The sequence below is a fragment of the Salmo trutta genome, chromosome 33, assembly GCF_901001165.1.
Source record: "Salmo trutta chromosome 33, fSalTru1.1, whole genome shotgun sequence".
NCBI classification, from domain to species: Eukaryota; Metazoa; Chordata; class Actinopteri; order Salmoniformes; family Salmonidae; genus Salmo; species Salmo trutta.
Genome location: NC_042989.1, coordinates 15951437 through 15971419, shown reverse-complemented (window position 1 = coordinate 15971419; position 19983 = coordinate 15951437). Strand labels below are relative to the sequence as shown.

The window sequence follows — 19983 nt, the reverse complement described above, 5'->3', positions numbered from 1 at the left end:
GTCTGAATACTTTCCGAAGGTAATGTACATAATTGATATGGCGTAGGCCTATACCTCCACTACAATGCTTTGATATGCATCAGTGGGGATTAAGAAGTGAGTATATATATGCGTAATGTCCACTGAAAAAAACTGCCCTGCATTAGTGTATAAGACTTGCCTCCAGTGCGTGGTATTACCTCTCTCTATTGTAGACTCCCCCTCAGCAACCCTACTCCTCCTTCTCCACCTCCTCTCCACCGCTACAGCTAACCTCTCTCCACCTCCCACAGGCAGCCTTGCGCTCGAGGGCAGGCAGACTGAGCTTGGATCAACTCAGACCAATAGTTTTTCATATTTGATATGCTGGAACTCTGACTGATATGCTGTTAGTTTCAGATTAGCTCAGCCTAGGGTTCTCTTTTATCAGGTTTTACAGGAACTGATCTGTGGTCAGTTTTAAAGCAGCTTGGCATTGTGCTATCTCTCAGCTGCAACCCCTTGGAAATCTGATCAGGAAACAGTGTTTTCTTCCCTCACTTTATTCCTCCGGTAGGGGATTCAGAAGATATCTGAGGCCACAGCATTTGGTCTTGCGCCACCAAGGCGGGCACCATGGTTGAAAGCCTGGACTTTGAGAAGGAGGAGAAGAGGTACTGCATCCGAGGAAAGCACGTGGCCCTCATCTGTGCTGTGGTGGTGGTGTCAGCTGTAGCTGTGGGGCTGGGGGTGGGCCTCACACAGAACGACAGTACCCCGGCTGACCCGGCCCCCACCGAGGGACCCCCCAAGCCCACCTCCACTCCCCCACCAGCTGACAGGGGGCCCTGCAAGCCCTCCAACAACACTGACGGGGACTGGAAGAATTTCCGGCTGCCGGACTATGTGAAGCCGGTTCACTATGACCTCCACCTGGAGCCTGACCTGACCACTGACCTCTACATGGGGAATGTGTCCGTACACCTGGAGGTGAGACGACCCACGAGGCACCTGTGGCTCCACATCCGGGAGACGTTTGTCAGCGCAGTCCCCAGGCTTGTCCTGAAAACCCCACAGTCTCAGAGAGATGTGACTGTGGCCATCAAGGGTTGCTTTGAGTTCAAACTGCAGGAGTATGTCGTAGTGGAGGCGGTGGAGGAGCTTGCGGCCACCAAGCCCAATGAGGTGTACATTCTCACCCTGGACTTCCAGGGCTGGCTCAACGGATCTCTGGTGGGCTTCTACAGAGTCACCTACACAGAAAATGGGGCCACCAAGTAAGTCCTTCGAGGCATGCATTTGTGGTTATAGATTGGGTGTATTTCAGTATGTTTTTGTGTGTCTCTATGCATGTATGCATTTTGGTACACCAGAAGTACCTTAATTTCCAATGGAACGCTGCATTTGCCTTGCAGCATTGTGTTGCAGAGGCAGTTGCAGTGCGTTCTGTGTTCTGTTGTGGTGCAAAGGTTGGATGTATCCAACGTATGCATCAAATTGTATTCGTATATTTGACAGAAATAGTAGCAAAAGGTGAACTTTTAACTTTGTTGCACACATATCCAGTTAAAATGTTTAACTGCAGAATTTATTACGCAGCATTGAAGCAATGACGCTGTCCGTCTGTTTGAGGCGTTAGGGGAAGACAATATTTATGACAACATAAATTAATGATTGCTGAGAATGTTTACAATGCAACTAAATCCCTCACATGCTCAGAGTTATGAGTGCTGCATATGCTACTTTGGACCCATTTGAATAGATCTATAACCATGACTGCAATGTGGGAGAGGGAAGAAAATCTGCAGAACTTTAGACCCTCAGCCAAATTCCTTCAAGGACAATTTCCTTTTGGGAACAAGTTTACGAGACGTAATCTGAGTGTTGACAGCTGAGTTTAGCTGAGTGTGAGTGTGTGCATCTGTGCTTGTCTGTGTGTGTATGTGTCCATGCATGCGTGCGTGTTTGTGCACATGAGGCCCAGCAGCTCACCATCTGTTAGTACTTTATGTCACACTAAAGAGACAGGGGTGTAATGGGATGAAACCACTGAGGGAAAAATAAACCTCATCATTTTTTTCACAGTAGTTATTTTCCCAGGGAGTGCATTGATTCTTATCACTAATAGGACCATGGTTGAACCTCTGTTAGGTAAGAGTATATTTACCCGTCACAGTACATTATCGGTTAAGTTGCTGTTATTCAAAGTTAAAATGATAGTGTTGATAATGTACAGTCGTGGCCAAAAGTTTTGAGAATGACACAAATATTCATTTCCACAAAGTTTGCTGCTTTATTGTCTTTAGATATTTTTGTCAGATGTTACTATGGAATACTGAAGGATAAATACAAGCATTTCAAAAGTGTCAAAGGCTTTTATTGACAATTACATTAAGTTGATGCAAAGAGTCAATATTTGCAGTGTTGACCCTTCTTTTTCAAGGCCTCTGCAATCTGCCCTGGCATGCTGTCAATTAACTTCTGGGCCACATTCTGACTGATGGCAGCCCATTCTTCCATAATCAATGCTTGGAGTTTGTCAGAATGTGTGGGTTTTTGTTTGTCCACCCATCTCTTGAGGATTGACCACAAGTTCTCAATAGGATTAAGGTCTGGGGAGTTTCCTGGCCATGGACCCAAAATATCAATGTTTTGTTCCCCGAGCCACTTAGTTATCACTTTTGCCTTATGGCAAGGTGCTCCATCATGCTGGAAAAAGCATTGTTCGTCACCAAACTGTTCCTGGATGGTTGGGAGAAGTTGCTCTCGGAGGATGTGTTGGTACTATTCTTTACCAGTCTTCCCTGTGGCTCAGTTGGTAGAGCATGGTGTTTGCAACGCCAGCATGGTGTGTGCAACGCCAGGGTTGTGGGTTCGATTCCCACGGGGGGCCAGTACAAAAAATAAAAATGTATGAAATGTATGCATTCACTACTGTAAGTTGCTCTGGATAAGAGTGTCTGCTAAATGACTAAAATGTAAAATGTTTATTCATGGCTGTGTTCTTAGGCAAAATTGTGAGTGAGCCCACTCCCTTGGCTGAGAAGCAACCCCACACATAAGTGGTTTCAGGATGCTTTACTGTTGGCATGACACCGGACTGATGGTAGCGCTCACCTTGTCTTCTCCGGACAAGCTTTTTTCCGGATGCCCCAAACAATCGGAAAGAGGATTCATCAGAGAAAATTACTTTACCCCAGTCCTCAGCAGTCCAATCCCTGTACCTTTAGCAGAATATCAGTCTGTCCCTGATGTTTTTCCTAGAGAGAAATGTCTTCTTTGCTGCCATTCTTGACACCAGGCCATCCTCCAAAAGTCCACGCCTCACTGTGCGTGCAGATGCACTCACACCTGCCTGCTGCCATTCCTGAGCAAGCTCTGTACTGGTGGTGCCCCGATCCCGCAGCTGAATCAACTTTAGGAGACGGTCCTGGCGCTTGCTGGACTTTCTTGGGTGCCCTGAAGCCTTCTTCACAACAATTGAACCGCTCTCTTTGAAGTTCTTGATGATCCGATAAATGGTTTAGGTGCAATCTTACTGGCAGCAATATCCTTGCCTGTGAAGCCCTTTTTGTGCAAAGCAATGATGATGGCAAGTGTTTCCTTGCAGGTAGTCATGGTTGACAGAGGAAGAACAATAATTCCAAGCACCACCCTCCTTTTGAAGCTTCCAGTCTGTTATTCGAACTCAATCAGCATGACAGAGTGATCTCCAGCCTTGTCCTCGTCAACACTCACACCTGTGTTAACGAGAGAATCACTAACATGATGTCAGCTGGTCCTTTTGTGGCAGGGCTGAAATGCAGTGGAAATGTTTTTGGGGGATTCAGTTTATTTGCATGGCAAAGATGGACTTTGCAATTAATTGCAATTCATCTGATCACTCTTCATAACATTCTGGAGTATATGCAAATTGCCATCATACAAACTGAGGCAGCAGACATTGTGAAAATTAATATTTGTGTCATTCTCAAAACTTGTGGCCACGACTGTAGTGTAGTTTTTAGTGTGTCAATAAGTATGACTTGAAAGGTGGACAGGTGTAGTGAGCTACTTGCAGCATTGGCCATGAAGTGTCAATTTTCTCTTTGCTCAAGCACATTTAGCAGCCACAATCCGGGAAACTCTGCATACTTAAACATTTATTGTACACAACAGTCAAATAAAAAGTAATATAAAGGGGTGACTTAGTCATGCCATGTTTATTTTTCTTCCAAGAAAAATTGCTGCCACCGACCATGAGCCGACAGACGCCCGCAAATCTTTCCCCTGTTTTGATGAGCCAAACCAAAAGGCCACCTACAAGATTTCCATCACCCATGACAAGGACTATGAAGCCCTCTCCAATATGCCAGTGGAGGTACAGTCTATGCAAGAAAAACATTTCATAGTAACAAATCGCTCCTTATAAAACATACCAAATAAATGCATATAATGTATCCACAATCTATCACAAAAAAGGTGCACATAGTGTTATCCGTTAGTTTACTTGAAGCTGCAATGGGAGGCACTAAGAGGGAGAAGAGATTCAGGGCCATGAATGCAAAAGCAGGAGCCATCAATATTTTGCTCTGGGTCCTTGGTGCTGAGAACACAACCATAAGAGAGGCTGACTCACATCTGTATTAAACCACAGACCTTCTTCCACTCCAGGGCGCCCCAGAGCTGCTTCCTGACAATAAGATCAAAACGTCCTTCCAGAGATCCGTTCCAATGAGTACCTATTTGGTATGTTTTGCTGTGCACCAGTTTACGTTTGTGGAAAGGAAATCGTCTAGAGGAATTCCTGTAAGTACTTGCAATTTTTCTCAGCAGTCATTTTCACTGGTCCCTCTACTACCTTGAACTAAGAAAATATTTACTGTTGAACTGTTGAAAGTCATATTTTATAGTCTACAGAGTATATTGAGAGTAAATATTGTAACACTTTACCTAAAGCCTGTCCAGTTCAAAGTTTTAAATGGTGTAAAAGCTAAGTAAAAAGTTTATTTAATTTTGGTCTCCAATCTGTGTCACAGCTGTTGGACTTTTGTGTTGAGATTTCAGCAGTTAGTTACTCTTTACAATGTTTTGGAGAAAATCTAAAGAATTATAAATATTGTGTTGATTAAATGTAAATGCACGCATGTATGCACACAGGCATGCTTGCACATACTGCTTTTAAATCCTTTTCTTCTTTTCTTCCAGTTGCGAATCTATGCACAGCCTGCACAAATTGCAACAGCAGAGTATGCTGCTAACACAACCAAGATAATTTTTGACTACTTTGAGGAATATTTCGACATGACATACTCCATCCCAAAGCTAGGTAATTTGAGATCTCCTCTGTTTGTGAACTGTTATAACTACTGGATACAATTCATTCATAATGCCTTATACACACATGCTTGCAATTTATTTTGTTTTTCCAGATAAGATTGCCATCCCTGACTTTGGCACAGGTGCAATGGAGAACTGGGGTCTGATCACCTACAGGGAGGCCAACCTCCTCTATGATGAGAACCAGTCGTCATCGTACAACAAACAACGTGTGGCTAGCGTCATCGCTCATGAGCTGGTCCACCAGGTGAGAAACACTCGTCTCCAACATTCCCACAACAGAAACACAACCACGAGAAAACGTTCAAGAGTTATTCATTAGTCATATAGTGGAAAACTAATGGAAAATGAACAAACATACTTCATAGTCATAGAGGGACCCAAGCTCAATTACCCCAAAATTATATTACGGTATTCAGTGACGATTTTAGCATGTACATTTTGGTGGGGCAAACACATTTTTTTATGCATGCCAGCAAAGCCACTACACAACAAAACACTAAACAATACACTAATTGCACGATAACGGTGACAACAAAACAAAAAACGACCCTCACAATATCAACTGGAATTACATGGGTCTATTACTGAACTTTTTGTATGAAAACAAATATTTGAATGGGAAGAGAATTCCACTGGCAAACATGGTTACATTATTTAGTATCCTCTCCTCATGAAGAAAAGCACATGAGCTAATTTATGCAGCAGCATACAAGCCATTTTTAGACTCACCGTTGTTGTGCTGTGCTCACTTGGACAGGGAGGTGGCGCAGCGGTCCTTCTTGTGGTCACATTTTTGTTTTCAAAGGGACTTTCAACACAACTGGGAACTCGAGAAAAAAAAACAAGGTTGAATCATGATGTCAGTGATCTTCAGATCGGTGCTCTAGAAGAGGCCATAGTTCTCGGTTTGGAATTCCGAGTTGGATGACCGTTCAAAACGTATTTTCCTGGTCGGAGCTCGTCACTGAAGTCTGAGAATTCCCAGTTCCAAGTTTCTAGTTGTTTTGAACACAGCAGAAGTCATGCTGGATTGACAGCATGGCCAATGTATTCAACTTTTTCTGGCCCATGGTGTTGCAAGTGAATGTTTCTTTTTTTACCCCTTTTTCTCCCCAATTGGTAGTTACAGTCTTGTCTCATCGCTGCAACTCCCATACGGACCTGGGAGAGGTGAAGGTCAAGAGCTGTGCGTCCTCCGAAACACAACCCAACCAAGTCACAATGCTTCTTGACACAATGCCCACTTAACCCGGAAGCCAGCCGCACCAATGTGTCGGAGGAAACACCGTATACCTGGCGACCGTGTCAGCGTGCACAGGAGTCGCTAGTGCGCGATGGGACAAGGACATCCCTGCCGGCCAAACCCTCCCCTGGGTTTGGGGAGGGTCGTGGCCGGCTGTGACAGAGCCTGGAATCGAACCGAGAATCTCTAGTGGCACAGCTAGCACTGCGATGTAGTGCCTTAGACCACTGCACCACTCGGAACGCCCCAATGTTTATATTTTTAAGCTTGGAAAAGAGACACTTTCAGACAGATGTTTAAATCCTTAAACCCAGACTTGGACCACACACCCTCTCCACCGTATAGCAGGCTGTCGAAGCAAAATAGTGATTGCTTTGCAATGCTTGCAGTTAGCCACTGAGTCCTTCCAACCCACTCATTGTTGAATTTGCGATTTCCGATTTGTTGTGTAATGTTTATGTCCGATGGACGATGAGCACCGATACCTTTAATCTATAATTTATCTTCATATGACAAGGATTGAAAAGGAATTGCCAGTAGATTGTTGACGTGATGATGACTGCTTGTCTAGCTTGCTAGCTAAGATTTAGAAAGTAACATGGTCAGTCCAATCAAAGCTACGGTAGATATAACGTGATTTGATAGACATTTTATCTGTGGCCGATGACCTTGAGCCTTCTTGGATGGGCACTTCTAATGTAAATCTATGGCAGCACCCAAGGGGGCTTGAACTGCCTAGCTGTCACGTCCTGACCAGTAAAGGGGTTATTTGTTATTGTAAGTTTGGTCAGGACATGGCAGGGGTTGTTTGTTTTATGTGTTTCGGTTTTTTTTGGTTAATGTTCTATGTTAGTCTATTTCTATGTCTGTGTCTAGTTATTCTATTTCTATGTTTAGTTATTGGGTTGACCTTCAATTGGAGGCAGCTGTTCCTCGTTGCCTCTAATTGAAGGTCCTATTTAGTAGGGGTATTTTTTCATGGGTTTTTGTGGGTAGTTGTTCCATATGTAGCTGTATGTCTCACATAACTGTTTTTTCGTCGTCGTTGTTGTTTTGATTAAGTGTTTTGTTTCGTGTTCTTCTCAATAAACAAGAAGATGAGCATACACATTCCCGCTGCGCTGTCACGTCCTGACCAGCAGAGGGCGTAATTGTGTTAGTCTTGGTCAGGATGTGGCAGGTGGTTTGTGTTTGTTAAATGTTGTGTTGGTGATTGGGACTTCCAATTGAAGGCAGGTGTGTTGAGTTGCCTTTGATTGGAAGTCCTATATAGGTGTGTGTGTTTTTCTTTGGGGTTGTGGGTGGTTGTTTTGCACTGCGTTTGTTAGCCTGCAAACTGTTGCTGTCGTGTTATTTTTTTCCTGTGGATGCCTTACTTGAGTCTATTAAAGTATGAGTATTCACATTCCCGCTGCGCCTTGGTCTTCTCTCCATGACAACTTCTGTGACATGCGCCTTGTTCCCATCTTTACGACGAACGTGACACTAGCTCTCCCTGTAGATTTTGTGGTGACATAGTGTCCCCATGAGTGACAGAACACTGAGCCAACATGGCACAACTAAAGAAGATTACCAACACCTACGCTCTGTATATTCCGCTGGCTGCCCCTCAACCACAGAAAGCACTGAGCTAGACTGAAACACCTGCATTTTGGAGCTGCCTTACTCAAGATAAAGACCATGTTTTTAATACTTTTTTTTTACAGTTTTGAAACTGATATGTGACATGAATTAATGCCAAAATAACATGCAAAACAGGCATTTTTTTAAATAAATGTATATACAGTTGAAGTCAGAAGTTTACATACACTTAGGTTGGATTCATTAAAACTCGTTTTTCAACCACTCCACAAATGTCTTGTTAACAAACTATAGTTTTGGCAAGTCAGTTAGGACATCTACTTTGTGCATGACACAAGTAATTTTTCAAACAATTGTTTACAGACATATTATTTAATTTATAATTCACTGTATCACAATTCCAGTAGGTCAGAAGTTCACACACTAAGTTGACTGTGCCTTTAAACAGCTTGTAAAATTCCAGAAAATGATGTCATAGCTTTAGAAGCTTCTGATAGGCTAATTGACATCATTTGAGTCAATTGGAGGTGTACCTGTGGATGTATTTCAAGGCCTACCTTCAAACTCAGTGCTTTGCTTGACATCATGGGAAAATCAAAAGAAATCGGCCAATCCCTCAGAAAAACATTAGCAGACCTCCACACGTCTGGTTCATCCTTGGGAGCAATTTCCAAATGCCTGAAGGTACCACGTTCATCTGTACAAACAATAGTACGCAAGTATAAACACCATGGGACCATGCAGCCGTCATACCGCTCAGGAAGGAGACGCGTTCTGTCTCCTAGAGATGAACGTACTTTGGTGCGAAAAGTGCAAATCAATCCTTGAACAACAGCAAAGGACCTTGTGAAGATGCTGGAGGAAACAGGTACAAAAGTATCTATATTCATTGTAAAACGAGTCCTATCTCGACATAACCTGAAAGGCCACTCAGCAAGGAAGATGCCACTGCTCCAAAACCGCCATAAAAAAGCCAGACTACGGTTTGCAACTGCACATGGGGACAAAGTTCGTACTTTTTGGAGAAATGTCCTCTGGTCTGATGAAACAAAAATAGAACTGTTTGGCCATAATGACCATCGTAATATTTGGAGGAAAAAGGGGGATGCTTGCAAGCCGAAGAACACCATCCCAACTGTGAAGCATGGGGGAGACAGCATCATGTTGTCGGAGTGCTTTGGTGCAGGAGGGACTGGTGCACTTCAAAAAATAGATCATGAGAAAGGATAATTATGTGGATATATTGAAGCAACATCTCAAGACATAAGTCAGGAAGTTAAAGCTTGGTCGCAAATGGGTCTTCCAAATGGACAATGACCCCAAGGATACTTCCAAAGTTGTGGCAAAATGGCTTAAGGACAACAAAGTCAAGGTATTGGAGTGGCCATCACAAAGCCCTGACCTCAATCCCATATAAAATTTGTGGGCAGAACTGAAAAATCATGTGCGAGCAAAGAGGCCTACAAACCTGACTCAGTTACACCAGCTCTGTCAGGAGGAATGGGCCAACATTCACTCAATTTATTGTGGGTAGCTTGTGGAAGGCTACCCAAAACTTTTGACCCAAGTTAAACAATTTAAAGGCAACGCTACCAAGTACTAATCTAGTGTATGTAAACTTCTGACCCACTGGGAATGTGATGAAAGAAATAAAAGCTGAAATAAATCATTCTCTCTACTGTTATTCTGACATTTCACATTCTTAAAATAAAGTGGTGATCCTAAATTACCTAATACAGGGATTTTTTACTAGGATTAAATGTCAGGAATTGTGAAAAACTGAGTTTAAATGTATTTGTCTAAGGTGTATGTAAACTTCCGACTTCAACTGTATACATATATACTCTATGTATTTTATAGGTAAACAGGTGTGGCCCTGCCCTGAATGACGGATCACCACTGACGTTATTGTGTCACCATGATGAAGCCTAAATTATGAGGGAAAAGTCATGAAGCATATGTTAGCGGCAGAGCTCAAAGTTTGGAAAAGAGAACAACCCTATCTTTGTATCAATCAATAGCTTGGAATGGTTTGATACTGACCATGAATTTGGTCATGGGAATGATAGTCAGCCCTCCAGTTATCCATCAAGCCTTCTATGATGTGCAACAATGAGGACTTTTTGTTCTTTTTTGGGCAATAAGAGGGTGATGGTGCTGGCCATAAAGTTTTATGAACTGTCCAAAGTGACAGGACCGAGGGGCAAGTGCGAACTGGGTGCTGTTTCCTTGTTCCCACAGCCTGTTTACAGGAAGGTGAATATCAGCACAGTTGCAACCACATCCCAGAGTTACAACAAACATGCTTACAATGTGCAATTCAGATAGTGATCCAGTCATAAAGAAATACAACACTCCGGTAATCCATCAGTAGCAATAAAAAAGCATGTAAATCCACAGAAAAGCATATGTCTTTTTCTTACATTGAGGTCTACAATTCCATACCCAGCATTTGGATATCAGCTTATGTCCTCCCACTGCTAAAGGGTGGAGATCCCTCAGATGCTAATAACTATCGTCCTATCTCTAAACGCCCTATCCTGGCCAAAGTCTATGAATCCCTAGTGAACTCACAGTTAAACTTCTTAATCGAAAAGAACATATTGAGCGTGGTTCAGTCTGGCTTTAGATCGGGGCACAGCACCACAACTGCAGCTATGGCAGTGGCAAACTACATCATTAATGGACTTGATAAAAAGCAACATTGTGCTGCTCTGTTTGTGGATTCATCAAAGGCCTTTGATTCAGTTAACCATGAATTGTTGCTAGCTAGACTCAGAAACACTGGTCTCAGTGAAGGGGCAGTAAATTGTTTTAGGAACTATCTTTCTGACAGAACACAATGTGTATATACTGACAATCACAAGTCTAGCTTTCTTGAGATTAATAGAGGTGTGCCCCAGGGTTCCATTTTAGCTCCTGTGTTGTTCTCCATTTTTATTAATTATTTGGGAAATGGGATGCAACCAGCAAAGTTTAATCTATATGCAGATGATACAGTTGTATATTCATGTGCTCCTTCTCTGGTTCAGGCTGTTGAAGAGCTCCAGACTGCATTTCAATCACTGCAGGCCTCGCTTTATGATCTCAAATTGGTCTTGAATATACAAAAAACTAAATTCATTACCTTTACCAGAGCTAGAACTCTGCCAGAGAACATTAGCATTGTCACATCTGGTGACTTATCCATTGAAAAAGTGTCATCCTACAAATACCTAGGTATTTGGTTGGATGACAAGTTGTCCTTTAAAGTTCATGTGGATAATATTGTGACACAGCTTACATTGAAATTGGGTTTTTATTTTCGTAATAAGGCTTGCTTCCTGCTTATGGCTAGAAAGAAGCTTGTTCAGGACACTTTTCTCTCTGTTATTGATTATGGTGACTTGTTGCAAATGCATGCAACCTCCTCCGCCTTACAGAGACTGGACTCTGTTTATCATGCATCCTTGCGCTTTATTACAAATGCCAAGTCACTCACCCACCATTGCACATTGTACCATATGGTAGGTTTGACCTCACTTTATATGCGCAGAAAGATACATTTGTATGTGTTCATCTACAATGCCCTTTTGGGTAAACTCCCTATTTATCTCTGTAGTCTGGTCTCCTTCACCACCAGCAGTTACCATACCCGGTCTGCTAGGTGGTTGCTACTTAAAGTCCCCAGGAATTCAGGCAAGACCGAATTCTCTCTTGTGCACCAGACGCATGGAATAATTTACAATCCATGCTTCATCTAGATATGTTAGTGCCACTGAATGAATTTAAAATATTGATGGGAGACTCTGTTTCGGAGGAGTGTAAATGCTTTTTTTGGGCTGGATCCTGTTGTTGTATTGTATTGTTGTATGTTTTAATTATGTAATGTATTGATTGTTGCTGCCTTCTTGGCCAGGTCTCCCTTGAAAAAGAGACTCTGGGTCTCAATGGGCTTTTCCTGGTTAAATAAAGGTTAAAACATATACACTGCTCAAAAAAATAAAGGGAACACTAAAATAACACAATGTAACTCCAAGTCAATCACACTTCTGTGAAATCAAACTGTCCACTTAGGAAGCAACACTGATTGACAATACATTTCACATGCTGTTGTGCAAATGGAATAGACAACAGGTGGAAATTATAGGCAATTAGCAAGACACCCCCAATAAAGGAGTGGTTCTGCAGGTGGTGACCACAGACCACTTCTCAGTTCCTATGCTTCCTGGCTGATGTTTTGGTCACTTTTGAATGCTGGCGGTGCTTTCACTCTAGTGGTAGCATGAGACGGAGTCTACAACCCACACAAGTGGCTCAGGTAGTGCAGCTCATCCAGGATGGCACATCAATGCGAGCTATGGCAAGAAGGTTTGCTGTGTCTGTCAGCGTAGTGTCCAGAGCATGGAGGCGCTACCAGGAGACAGGCCAGTACATCAGGAGACGTGGAGGAGGCCGTAGGAGGGCAACAACCCAGCAGCAGGACCGCTACCTCCGCCTTTGTGCAAGGAGGAGCAGGGGAAGCACTGCCAGAGCCCTGCAAAATGACCTCCAGCAGGCCACAAATGTGCATGTGTCTGCTCAAACGGTCAGAAACAGACTCCATGAGGGTGGTATGAGGGCCCGACGTCCACAGGTGGGGGTTGTGCTTACAGCCCAACACTGTGCAGGACGTTTGGCATTTGCCAGAGAACACCAAGATTGGCAAATTCGCCACTAGCACCCTGTGCTCTTCACAGATGAAAGCAGGTTCACACTGAGCACGTGACAGACGTGACAGAGCCTGGAGACGCCGTGGAGAACGTTCTGCTGGGGTGGCATTTCTTTGGGGGGCCACACAGCCCTCCATGTGCTCGCCAGAGGTAGCCTGACTGCCATTAGGTACCGAGATGAGATCCTCAGACCTCTTGTGAGACCATATGCTGGTGCGGTTGGCCCTGGGTTCCTCCTAATGCAAGACAATGCTAGACCTCATGTGGCTGGAGTGTGTCAGCAGTTCCTGCAAGAGGAAGGCATTGATGCTATGGACTGGCCCGCCCGTTCCCCAGACCTGAATCCAATTGAGCACATCTGGGACATCATGTCTCGCTCCATCCACCAACGCCACGTTGCACCACAGACTGTCCAGGAGTTGGCGGATGCTTTAGTCCAGGTCTGGGAGGAGATCCCTCAGGAGACCATCCGCCACCTCATCAGGAGCATGCCCAGGCATTGTAGGGAGGTCATACAGGCACGTGGAGGCCACACACACTACTGAGCCTCATTTTGACTTGTTTTAAGGACATTACATCAAAGTTGGATCAGCCTGTAGTGTGGTTTTCCACTTTAATTTTGAGTGTGACTCTAAATCCAGACCTCCATGGGTTGATAAATTGGATTTCCATTGATTATTTTTGTGTGATTTTGTTGTCAGCACATTCAACTATGTAAAGAAAAAAGTATTTAATAAGATTATTTCTTTCATTCAGATCTAGGATGTGTTGTTTAAGTGTTCCCTTTATTTTTTTGAGCAGTATATATATGAGTATATCATAAGAAAATTTGAAAAGGTGAGAGTAGCACTTGACTTCACTAGTAAATACCAGTAGAAAATATGTGGGTTAATATTTTCTTATTGTGTCTAACTTTGTTCTGTGTTTTATGTTTTATACTGTATGCAGAGCTGTAGAGTGTTAAACTGCATGCTATGATATTTTGTGTGCATGAAAATATTGTGTTGTTGGAGCTTTGCCTGGTATGTGTGTGTTTCTCTGTTATTTTGTGTTCTTGGCTCACCTGCTATTTATGAGTCCAGCTATCTTTGAGTCCCACTGTTGCCTGGAGTATCCAGAACACACACGCACTCACACACACATGCACGCACGCCCTCACACTCACCCATACACACTTGTTTGTAAATAAAGTCAGCTGGAAGATAACTTTGCATGTTGTATTATCCTGCAGTGGTTCGGGAACATCGTGACCATGGATTGGTGGGATGACCTTTGGCTAAATGAAGGCTTTGCCAGTTTCTTTGAGTACATTGGTGTAGAGAAGGCTGAGCCCCTCTGGGGAATGGTGAGTCCATCTGACAGATCCCGAATTGAGTGATTTGAAATGGAATTGCTTTAACCCCAACTCTGGTAATGAATACATTCGAAATCTACTTCGGTCTCTGTCTTTACCAGCGTGACATCATGATCATCAGTGATGTACTTCCTGTCATGGTGGACGATGCCCTCGTCACCTCCCATCCAATCATTGTGGATGTATCAACTCCGGCTCAGATTACCTCTGTGTTTGATAGCATATCCTACAGCAAGGTAATCTTAAACTGTGCCTCTTTTCACCTTTCTTAGTGGGATGAATTAAAATGTAATGAAATTAAATGAGTCTTTGAATTCATTCCAAACATGTTCCTGTAACTGTTATTCTAGGGGGCATCAATTCTCAGGATGGTGGAGGACTGGTTGGGTCGAGACAACTTCAGGGATGGCTGTCGGGTAAGAGTCCATTTCATCTGATGTAAAGTAGATAGAAGTATCCTTACAGCAAGTCTCTTGATTCCTATTCAGTCAATAGCGGAATCATGTGGTAATAGCGAGTGTTTGGGAGATGCAACCCCTTCCTTGTTGAATTAAAATAATGATTACTGTCAGACACTCTACCATGGTAATACTTAACTTGAAAGGGTCATAGCAATACATAGCCTACATTTGATTTATCATTAAATCTATGGATGACCACATTGATAAATTGATGGTAACCTGTTTTTCTCTCCCTTCAACAGAAATACTTGAAAGATTTCCACTTTGAGAATGCCAAAACAGACAACTTTTGGGCATCACTTGCTAATGTATGTTTGTCATATCTAATTTGGTCGTAGTAATTTAAAAATATATAAATTGTTGATATTATTGATATTATTTCACTGTATCTAACTTTGTGTTTTTATGTGCATGATACACACTAAAACATTTTGTTTGCAGGTGAGTGGGTTGCCTGTAGCAGATGTGATGGACACATGGACCAAACAGATGGGCTACCCAGTACTGGACCTGTCTACCATCGACGCTCAGACCAAACTCACCCAGCAAAGATTCCTGTTGGACCCCAATGCTAATCCCACCCAGCCACCCTCACCACTCAGGTCAGTTATTCACAGCACTATCAAATCCCTTTGTAATCATTGATTGATTTCCCCATGGATGTAGATTCAGCTATATTTATTAGGAGAAACCTGTAAATCCTAAAATGGCTATGTTTTTATTTTAGTTACAAGTGGAACATCCCTATTAAGTGGTACTCAGTGGATAGTAATACGTCTATTTCCATCATGTTCAACAAGTCCAGTCCAGGTAAAGATACTTCTGACCAAATCCTAGACTTGACCTTTTTAACATTACATTTCCAGCCTCTGGTAACATCATGTATTTAGTCAAATTGAAGTCATACACGTTCGTCTGTCGTACGAATAGAGCTAGTCTTAGCTGGCTATTCCCCTGCTACGGATGGACTCCTGAAGGTCAACAACGACCACATTGGATTCTACAGAGTCAATCACCCTGACAGCATATGGAGCACAATTAGTCAACAACTCCAAACAAATCACCAGGTAATATAATTCAAACTGCTACTATAGTATCAGATGTAATATTAATTGTTTTAATCTTACCAGTTCATAGGTTAAACTTGTAGTAATCAGCATGACACTTTCTTTACTAGGAGTTAGACGCTGCTGACCGATGCAGTTACATTGATGATGTCTTTGCTCTGGGAAGGTAAATTAACACTACTGACATTTACTTGAAGTACATCTGTCAATATAAAACTGAGATTAAACATAATGTCGTTGTCTTATCGGCCTCATCAGGGCAGACATTGTCGATTATGGAAATGCATTCAACCTGACAAAATACCTGACCAATGAGACTGAGTACATCGTCTGGAAACGTGTGTCTTCTTCCATCGCCTATGTGCAAGACATGTTATCAGACGACACTGTTCTTTACCCCAAATTCCAGGCGAGTCATTTAAAAACAAAAATTCCGCCCTCTGCTGGCTAACCAGAACACACATACACAAAATAATCTTGTGAGTTTACTCATACATGGGGTGTCACTTACTTTCCCTACAGAAATTATTCCGTGAGCATGTGCAGACTATCTCCAGGCAACTGGGATGGGATGACGTGGGAAGCCAGAGAGATAGGTAAGACTAGGAGAGACGGTCTACTGTATTTGACAGATCATTGGTGTGCTTACTGAATATTGATCATAAACTGTATTGTCTATATTGGTTTTGTATAGGCTGTTGCGTGAGACAGTCCTGGAAATTGCTTGTCAAATGGGCGACCAGGAAGTGCTAAATGAAGCATCTGCTATATTTGACCAATGGATCGCAGGAACCATCAGGTAAATACAGTATTAGTCTTGACTCTTGAATAAAATCACTAAAATGACACATGATCTACTTACTAAACCAATCTGCCGTACATGGACATAACTAACTACTTTATTAGCATTCCTATTCCTAAAATCCTGTTTATCCCACTAAGCCCAAATGGTAACATGACCTTTGACCTCCAGCACTGTGGGGGTGAACCTGCGCTTGCTGGTGTATCGCTACGGCATGAAGAACTCAGGCACTGGGGCGAAGTGGAACGTAATGTTTGAGAGATACAAAACAGAGAGCTTGGCCCAAGAGAAGGACAAGCTCTTGTATGGATTGGCATCTGTGGAGAACATCAGTCTTCTGAATAAGTAAATAAAAAAACAATAATTCTCTTCATACTTTCTCTTAATATATAATTTTTACAAGCATTATTCAAAATCACTTCTTAACATAATCCATTGAAAAGTTATTACTAGAGCGAGAGTACATTTATTGGCAAAAGTGTGATACTTTTTTCTGGGAATATTTTAGTTTGTTCAACTAGATATGGCTAAAGAGAATGTTGCTTAAGATAACGATGTGTTGTTTCACAGCTTACTGGAGGCATGTAAAGATGAGAGTATTGTGAGGACTCAGGATCTGTTCACTGTGGTCCGCTATGTCTCTCTGAATCGCTATGGCAAGACCATGGCCTGGAACTGGGTCATCCTCAACTGGAACTACCTCGTGAACAGGTGAGCCCATTTTCTGATTCACTTCTCTGAGTCTGAATGGAGATTCACTGAGCCCAGAGTCATTGAAGTGATAGTGACTACATGGAATGCGATGCTGTAAGTAATTGACTGAATCAGCAGCAACTAAGCCTCCTTTTGTTTTGTTACAGATACACCATCAATGACAGGAACCTGGGACGCCTGCTGACCAGAATCAGCACCACCTACAACACAGAGCTACAGCTGTGGCAGGTTAGGACAGAGCCCTTCTATTCATAGAACTGGAATAACTCAATCTAACATTAAACCACTTAAATTGAAAACAAGCACTGGTGTGCTCGAATTTAAGATAGATCAGTCAATGTGGATTGTGCCTTTAGACTGTGGCTGTGTTTATGACTGATCGTTTGGTTGTATTTTAGATGGAGCACTTTTTCAAGCTGAACCCTAATGCCGGGGCTGGGGAGATGCCAAGGCAGCAAGCTCTAGAAACAGTGAAGAACAACATTGAGTGGGTCAGGAGGAACAAGGCAGAGATCAGCTCATGGCTGGAGAGCAACTTCACTTACTGATAACATCAGTTCAACACAAGACTAAAGAACTGTAAACCTAATCCAAATCACAAACCTTCATGCGGTTTCCACTCATTCATTCAACAATAGGGATAGATCATGCTACAGGACTGCTTGTTTCTAAATCAAGTGTCAAGTCTCTCCATCCTGGGCACTCTGCTGTGCAAATCAAACACACCTCTGAAGGGCAGAAAAAACTATCTGAAATGACAGAATTCCGGCCAGTAACTCAGCGGAATACTCTATCTTTAATCTAGTGGAATCAATTTACAGTACTTAGTGCCTTTCCTGCATTACTTATAAAAGTATGTTTTTGATGCAGAAATATTTAATTTTGTATGAAGTGCTTGTACAGAATTTCAGATGATCTAAATAACCATGATAACTTTTCATCTCTGGTCAGGTATGTTGATTTACATGTATAATTTTTTTTGTTGTTGAAAATTATGTTTCAAACAATGAAAAGTGTTTGAATGTATAAGAAATAAAGAAGAGCGTATATGCACTTACTGTGAATACTGCTGTCTGGATGAGTGTGTTGCCACAGGGAAGAACATTTTGAAAGCATAATGTCGTACACAGAAACATACTTTGTTCGTTTATGCTAATATTACAGTTAAGTGAAACATATCGGGAAGACTATGGGTATAATGTCTTGAAATAAGAATTTACATGGTTAACCCCAACATATCAAAATAAATCCCAGTTAATATAGAAGCACCAACACTACATGACCAAAAGTATGTGAACACCTGCTCATTGAACATCACATTCCAAAATCATAGCCATTAATATGGAGTTGGTCCCCGCTTTGCTGCTAAAACAGCCTCCACTCTTCTGGGAAGGCTTTCCACTAGATGTTGGAACATTGCTGCACGGACTTGCTTCCATTCAGCCACAAGAGCATTAGTGTGGTCGGTCACTGATGTTGGGCGATTACGCCTGGCTCGCAGTCGCCGTTCCAATTCATCCCAAATGTGTTCAATGGGGTTGAGGTCAGGGCTCTGTGCAGGCAAGTCACGTTCTTCCACACTGATCTCGACATACCATTTCTGTATGGATCTCACTGTGCACTGGGGCATTGTCATGCTGAAACAGGAAAAGGCCTTTCCCAAACTGTTGCCACAAAGTTGGAAGCACAGAATCGTCTAGAATGTCATTGTGTGCTGTAGCGTTAAGATTTCCATTCACTGGAACTAAGGGGCCTAGCCCAAGCCATGAAAAACAGCCCCAGACCATTATTCCTCCTCCACCAAACTTTACAGTTGGCACTATGCATTCGGGCTAGGTAGCGTTCTCTTGGCATCCGCCAAACCCAGATTCGTCTGTTAAATCAAATCAAATGTTATTGGTCACATACACATGTTTAGCAGATGTTATTATGGGTGTAGCAAAATGCTTGTGTTTCTAGCTCCAACAGTGCAGTAATATCTAACAATTCACAACAATACACACAAACCTAAATGTAAAACAATGGAATCAAGGAATATATAAATATTAGGATGAGCAATGTCGGAGTGGCATAGACTAAAATACAGTAGAAGAGATTACAGTATATACATATGAGATGAGTAAAGCAAAATATGTAAACATTATTAAAGTGACTAGTGTTCCATTATTAAAGTGGCCAGTGATTTCAAGTCTATGTATATAGTGCAGCAGCCTCTAAGGTGCAGGGTTACCTAACCGGAAGGAAGCCGCCTAGTGATGGCTATTTAACAGTCTGATGGCCTTGAGATAGAAGCTGTTTTTCAGTCTCTCAGTCCCAGCTTTGATGCACCTGTACTGACCTTGCCTTCTAGATGATAGCGGGGCAGTGGCTCGGGTGGTTGTTGTCCTTGATGATCTTTTTGGCTTTCCAGTGGCATCGGGTGCTGTAGGTGTCCTGGAGGGTAGGTAGTTTGTCGGACTGCCAGATGGTGAAGAGTGATTCATCACTCCAGAGAACGCGCTTACACCACTCCAGCCGCTGCTCGGCCATGGAATCCCATTTCATGAAGCTCCCGACGAAAAGGTTATAGTGCTGACGTTGCTTCCAGAGGCAGTTTGGAACATGGCAGTGAGTGTTGCAACCGAGGACAGATTACTTTCACATGCTACGTGCTTCAGCACTCGGCAGTCCCGTTAGGTAAGCTTGTGTAGTCTACCACTTCGCGGCTGAGCCATTGTTGCGTCTAGATGTTTCCACTTCATAATAACAGCACTTACTGTTGACCAGGGCAGCTCTAGCAGGGCAGAAATT

The 19983-nt window shown here is 42.7% G+C and overlaps 1 protein-coding gene across 1 annotated transcript; it reads left to right on the top strand.

Moving 5' to 3' along the window:
- Positions 1-210: 210 nt before the first annotated feature.
- Positions 211-18257, top strand: LOC115172472 (glutamyl aminopeptidase). Its single transcript, XM_029729942.1, has 20 exons — positions 211-1235; positions 4177-4318; positions 4612-4746; positions 5146-5266; positions 5370-5524; positions 14027-14140; positions 14251-14385; positions 14500-14565; positions 14853-14918; positions 15052-15212; positions 15338-15420; positions 15541-15677; positions 15788-15843; positions 15936-16086; positions 16200-16273; positions 16372-16476; positions 16651-16824; positions 17050-17190; positions 17340-17421; positions 17592-18257. Exons 1-20 carry the CDS (start codon positions 595-597, stop codon positions 17739-17741), a joined length of 2889 nt encoding a protein of 962 aa, XP_029585802.1. The 5' UTR covers positions 211-594; the 3' UTR covers positions 17742-18257.
- Positions 18258-19983: the final 1726 nt, after the last annotated feature.

Coding starts and splice junctions, on each gene's coding strand:
- LOC115172472 (XM_029729942.1), top strand. CDS start 595: ATGGTTGAAAGCCTGGACTTTGAGAAGGAGGAGAAGAGGTACTGCATC. Junction 14,566..14,852: donor ACTTCAGGGATGGCTGTCGG/GTAAGAGTCCAT, acceptor TCCCTTCAACAG/AAATACTTGAAAGATTTCCA. Junction 16,825..17,049: donor AACATCAGTCTTCTGAATAA/GTAAATAAAAAA, acceptor GTTGTTTCACAG/CTTACTGGAGGCATGTAAAG.